Raw genomic sequence first — 6467 nt, forward strand, 5'->3', positions numbered from 1 at the left:
TTAGATTATTTAAAATTTTAAACACTTCTCTTTTTTTTTCAAAAGTGTATTGTCTAAACTTGTCACCTGTTAAACCTTGCACTTTTTTTTCAAATATCAATTCTGTGGTGCACTTTCGCGTGCAATTATCCTCTCTTCGCAATTTTTCTTCTTTCTCCTTGAAGAAAGCGGCGACATTACAGAAGAGATATTCGGTAACGTCATCAAAATCCACCGTTGGTCTCAGTTTCATCAACTCACTTTCCATTTCCACGGTTGATATCCCCACTATATCAACTTTCCGTTTCAAAATCGCCGCGAAGTGCTCGCAGACGCGAAATGTTGAGTGGTAAGTGAAGGTGTGCGAATTGGTTTTTTCTTCTCAGTTGAGTGCGAAAAGATGGCCCCAAAATTGAGACATCCGTTTATCGATGGACTGAGAAACGTTCCAGACAACAGGAAAAAAGAACTCAACAAAATCAAAATTTGGTAAGGAAATTACTTCCTGTTAATTGAGGAAAACTTTTCTCAATGGCAAGACATTTGATTCAATAACAAGGCAATTAACTGTGACAACATTGGTATAATGTTACTTAACGTAACGTTAACTAACTGTTCCATTAAATTATTAATTATTATCACCTCAAGGAAGGTTTCGAATTCCAAAGAGTTGAAATGTTAATTTTATTTTCCAAGTGGTAATTTTTATCACAAAAACAATAGTCGTGTAGGGTTATTTCATTCAAAATGTACAATAGAATTGCAAGCTCTCAGAAAATTAGTTTTTCAAATAACAATACCAAAATTTTCAGTTCATTAAAACTGTTTGTAGTAAAAATATGACAGTAAAAAATTTCATTTATCTCCTTCTGTGATAAATTTGAGAAAATAATGAGTCTTTCTTTATTTGTGCTAAAAATACACTTTCATTTTGCAATATTTGTCCGCAAATTAATGTTTTGTTAATTTGTTTATTAATAAATTGACCATGAAATAATTATTGTACAATACAGGGTGACACACTATTATTAAAATTTTTGAATTAAAAGTTAAAATTTCGTACTCTCAACTCGTCTTTTGTTTTCTATTTTTATTTCTCTAGTAAAATTCGTTGTTGGTTTATGTTTATCTAACAGCAACTTCAATTTGCGATTTCACTCAATGTAGAAAAAAAATTATTACTTATAAAAAAGTTTGCTTAAACACCCTATATACAACCCGGTAGCACAGTAAATATTTTCAAAGTTGATTCTAAAATGTATGAATTAAAAATATAATTTCAATTAATATTGTCTGTTTTTATTTTTCTAACGAAATTCTACATTAATGCATCCTTGTCTAACAGAAAACAGAATTAATTCAAAACTAAAACTATTTTATAAAAATAATTGCTTCAATCTCAATTTTAGACTAAAATAAAGCAATTTGTCATATTTTCAATCGATTTGACTCAATTTTAAGCTGGGAATAAAGTATTTTTTTTTTGAAAAGAAAGCAATTTGAGGTATTTTCAATTCAATTTTTCTCGATTTTCTTACAGAATTAATTCGAAATTAATGTATTTTATAAAAATAATTGCTTCAATGCCAATTTTAGGCTAAAATAAAGCAATTTGTGATATTTTCAAGCGATATGGCTTAATTTTAAGCCGGAAATCAACCTGAATCAAAGTATTTCAATAAAATAATAGCTTGAATAAGAGTTTTCTTACAAAATAAAGCAATTTTGCTATTTTCAAACTAATTTTGCTGAATTTTAATACATAATTAATTCAAAATTAATGTATTTTATAGAAATGATTACTTTAAACACAATTTTAGGCTAAAGTGAAGAAACTTGTGCTATTTCCAAGCGATTTGGATGAATTTTAACAAACTAATGGCTTGAATAAGAGTTTTCGTCCAAAATAAAGCAGTTTTAGCTAATTTCAAACCAATTTTTCTTAATTTTAATACAGAAATAATTCAAAATTAAAGTATTTTATAAAAATAATTTCTTCAATTTCAATTTTAGGATGAAATAAAGCAATTTGTGATATTTTGAATCGATTTGGCTCAATTTGAAGCCGAAAATCAACCTGAATTAAAGTATTTCAACAAAATAATAGCTTGTATAAAAGTTTTCTTCAAAAATAAAGCAATTTGAGCTATTTTTAATTTAATTTCGTTCAATTTTAATACAGAATTATTTCAAAATTAATAAAACAAATTAATTTATTTAATTAATTTCGAATTAACTCTGTATTACAATCGAGAAAATTTAATTGAAAATAGCTCGAATTGCTTTATTTTAGAAGAAAACTTTTACTCAAGCCAGTATTTGGTTGAAATACTTTATTCCCAGCTTCAAATTGAGCCAAAACGATTGAAACATCACAATTTATTTTATTTTAGCCTAAAATTGAGATTAAAGCAATTATTTTTATAAAATACATGAATTTTGAATAAACTCTGTAGTAAAATTGAGCGAAATTAAATTAAAAATAGCTCAAATTGCTTTATTTTTGAAGGTTTACTTAACTTAAAAACTTAATAGTTTTTCTAGTTGAAACACTCTGTATACAGTTCGATGGCACTCTAAATTTAAAAAAAAAACGACTGGTCTGATGTTCTTTCTCTTTCCTTGTCTAACAAAATTTATCTTTGTCTAAAAGATTGTCCTTAAACTTGCGATTCCACTTCTAGTTGCTCAATAGCAATAAAAGTTGAAACATTAATTGTTCATAAAACTGCAAACGCTAATTAAATTTTTTTGCATCACTATGTCAAAATACTCCTGGGAATTTGCGCTTTTATTTGCTTTATTTTTATTAGAATTATAAAATAATAATTTTGTTTTTACTAAAAAAATAACCTTGTAATGGTGTTTTAAATATGAAACCGTAAACGAGAAATTAATTACTGTAAGACGCAAACAGCGACTACAATTAAAAATAATTATTGTTATCAAAGATTATCACAGGTTGTGGTAGGTTAAGTATCGGGGAAAAAATATAAATTGTGTTTTTATTATTCTGTTGTTGTTTTTGAATTATTTATGATTTTATAACAAATTTGTTATATAGAGTGGCTTAGATGTTCCAGGCCAACAACTTGTTACATTAATTAAATGAAATAATTCTAATGTTTTTAATCAATTTTTTAATTAAAAAAAAAAAACATTTTTAAATTGAGAAATGAATTTTGCGGGCAAATCGAGTTTATTTTTTCAACACCTTTGGTAATTACCCAACAAACCACATCACTGTATTGATTTCGAAACTAATAATACCTTCTTTCAACATCAAATATAGTCATTGCAAGTTTAATATACAACTGAAAAATAATTAGGTTAATTAGCCAAAAGTAGGTAAAACGATCAAATGGGAAATTGTCCACATTGTATGTAAATTAACCGTTTAATGTTAATTAATTAAAATGACACGATGTCGCGACTATCACACTTTTATTTTATCGAAAAATCGACCTTCGAGAATCACGCTGTAGATATTTACAAATTCGATTTTGCTTTCGCTGTCATATTTTGACTACTTCACGGTCAAGTTTCACTGCCAAAAAGATATAGTTTACACAATATACGTTGATGTAACTCAAACAATTTTAAATGCAAATCAACACATGTCAATTAGAGCAAAGCAATTAATTGTGGTAGGTAGTCCTCGTGTAATTGTTTGCTTTTATTAACATTTATTAAAATAACAGCGAAAGTGGAGAGCGAGTTGCGAAACTGGGAGTTTAACCAGTGGCGCAGCGAGGGGAGGGGGGTTAGGGGGTTAAACAAAATCAGGCAAAAGTATTTTGTAGTGGTAATAAAACTAAAATTATATTATAAAAACCAAATAAAGCATTCGAATTTTGAATACAATTATTTTCGATTTTGTCATAACTTCAGAAGACTTTTACTTTTTTATTTTGTAAATTGCAAAAAAACTGTATCTCAATGATATAATATTTTGACCTGTATGATTAAAATTAAATTTTATATTCAACGGTACCCAATACAAAAGGTAATCTCTAATAAGTCCGGAGTTACTGCCATTAGACCGCTCCGGGTGCCAAAAATCGACCAAAATCACGACAAAAATCAAAAAAAAATTTAACCTTAAAATTGATTCATTTAACGTTTTTTACATTTCTAGAGGTCTTAAAGACTTAAATAAGTGCATAAAATGTTATTGGGTCCACTTTTAAAAATTTTGAATTATCTTAATTTTTCACGGAGAACGGTAGTAGAATCGTAAAAATAGTCAATTTACTAAAAATCGTAAAAACGGTTGAAATATGGTTTTCTAGACGTAAAATTACTCGCTGAACACGATTCAACTAGTTAGAATACTCTACGATGCATAGTTTTTGAGATATTGAGTAATAAATTTAAGAATAAGTCTAGAAAAATCCAATTTTGACCAAAAAAATCAAAATTTTTTTATTCTTATCAAAAACTAGCACTATATGTAAAATTAACCGGAGAACACGCCTGTATAAACCCTGTTGACCTAAGACTCATAGTTTTTGAGATATTAATTTTTTTTTGAAAAAACTAAAAATGGCTCTGTACCCGGAYCCATAACCCGGAGCGACTTCCGGTTTGCGCCAATAAATAGATAATTTCAAGCTACTTTTAATGTTTTTTAGCTCTTTGCTCTAAATCTTATAGTTTCCTAGAAAAACGCGTTTAAAGTTTCACAATTTTGAAAATTTTGACTTTTTGAACGGCGATTACGGCCAAACTATTAGACTTAGAGCAATCAGTCCAACTCCATCGTAATCAGCGTAAGAAAATCTATCGACTGAGGCCAAAGCCAAGTCGATATCTCGCAAAAAAAATTTGAATTTTTAAACGCCGATTACGGCGAAACTAAAGGAGATAGCGCAAAATAGTTGGTAAATTCGTAATCAGCGCGTCAAAATCTATCGGATAAGATAGGTTTAAATCGAATCTGAGACATGTTCAAAAACACTAGATCTTAAGGGGGGGGTGTTGACAAATTTTTAGTTTTTTTTAATTTGTAAATTGCGGCAAAACTGTGCCTCAATGATGTAATACTTTGACCTAAACCTATGTAAAATGTTCCGGGGAATCGATTGGCGTAAAAAAAACTGCAAAATTCCTAATAGTTTTGAAGTTATAGACGGATTTATATTTTGGATATTTTTGACTTTATCACAAATTTTCTCGATAACTATTCATCGTAGAGCACTGAACTTTCCAATATATGATGGAAAATTCAATTTTCTATCCAACGGTACCAAATATAAGAGGTTATCTCTAATAAGTCCGGAGTTATTGCCATTAGACCGCTCCGGTGCCAAAAATCGACCAAAATCTCGACAAAAATCAAAAAAAATTTTATCTTTAAAATTGATCTATTTTACGTTTTTTACATTTCTAGAGGTCTTAAGGACTCAAATAAGTGCATAAAACGCCATTGGGTCAAGTTTCAAAAATTTTGAATTTTTTGAGTTTCTGAAGGTGAGCGTAGTAAAATCGTAAAAATAGTCAATTTACTAAAAATCGTAAAAACGGTTGAAATATGGTTTTCTAGACGTAAAATTACGCGCTGAACACGATGCAACAAGTTAAAATACTCTACGATGCTTAGTTTTTGAGATAATGAGTAATAAAGTTAAGAATAAGTCTAGAAAAATCCAATTTTGACCAAAAAAATCAAAAATTTTTTATTCTTATAAAAAAACTAGCACTATATGTAAAATTAACCGGAGAACACTCCTGTACAAACCCTGTTGACCTAAGACTCATAGTTTTTGAGATATTAATTTTTTTTTGAAAAAACTAAAAATGGCTCTGTACCCGGAACCATAACAGGGAGCGACTTCCGGTTTGCGCTAATAAATAGATAATTTCAAGCTACTTTTAATGVTTTTTAGCTCTTTGCTCTAAATCTTTTAGTTTCCTAGAAAAACGCGTTTAAAGTTTCACAATTTTGAAAATTTTGACTTTTTGAACGGCGATTACGGCCAAACTATTAGACTTAGAGCAATCAGTCCAACTCCATCGTAATCAGCGTAAGAAAATCTATCGACTGAGGCCAAACCCAAGTCGATATCTCGCAAAAAAAATTTGAATTTTTAAACGCGGATTACGGCGAAACTAAAGGAGATAGCGCAAAATAATTGGGAAATTCGTAATTAGCGCCTCAAAATCTATCGGACAAGATAGGTTTAAAGCGAATCTGAGACATGTTCAAAAACACTAGATCTTAAGGGGGGGGTGTTAACAAATTTTTAGTTTTTTTTTATTTGTAAATTGCGGCAAAACTGTGCCTCAATGATGTAATGTTTTGACCCAAACCTATGTAAAATGTTCCGGGGAATCGATTGGCGTCAATTAAACTGCAAAATTCGTAGTAGTTTTGAAGTTATAGTCGGATTTAAATTCTAGATATTTTTGACTTTATCAGAAATTTTCTCGATAACTATTCATCGTAGAGAACTTTTTTGTATATGATAGAAAATTAAATTTTCTTT

The 6467-nt window shown here is 29.1% G+C and overlaps 1 protein-coding gene across 1 annotated transcript in view; it reads left to right on the forward strand.

Annotated features, from left to right (window-relative positions):
* The first annotated feature begins 299 nt into the window (after positions 1-299).
* Positions 300-6467, forward strand: part of LOC123009329 (alpha-tocopherol transfer protein-like) — a 23273-nt gene continuing 17105 nt past the window's right edge. Inside the window, exon 1 of the mRNA XM_044405552.1 lies at positions 300-468. Coding sequence (XP_044261487.1) covers positions 380-468 — 89 coding nt within the window. The 5' untranslated portion in view covers positions 300-379. The remainder of the gene's footprint in view (positions 469-6467) is intronic.

Source organism: Tribolium madens, unplaced genomic scaffold (genome assembly GCF_015345945.1).
Source record: "Tribolium madens isolate multiple individuals breed KSU strain unplaced genomic scaffold, Tmad_KSU_1.1 Scaffold_71;HRSCAF=194;Tcas5.2_LG6, whole genome shotgun sequence".
In the NCBI taxonomy this organism is placed as follows: domain Eukaryota; kingdom Metazoa; phylum Arthropoda; class Insecta; order Coleoptera; family Tenebrionidae; genus Tribolium; species Tribolium madens.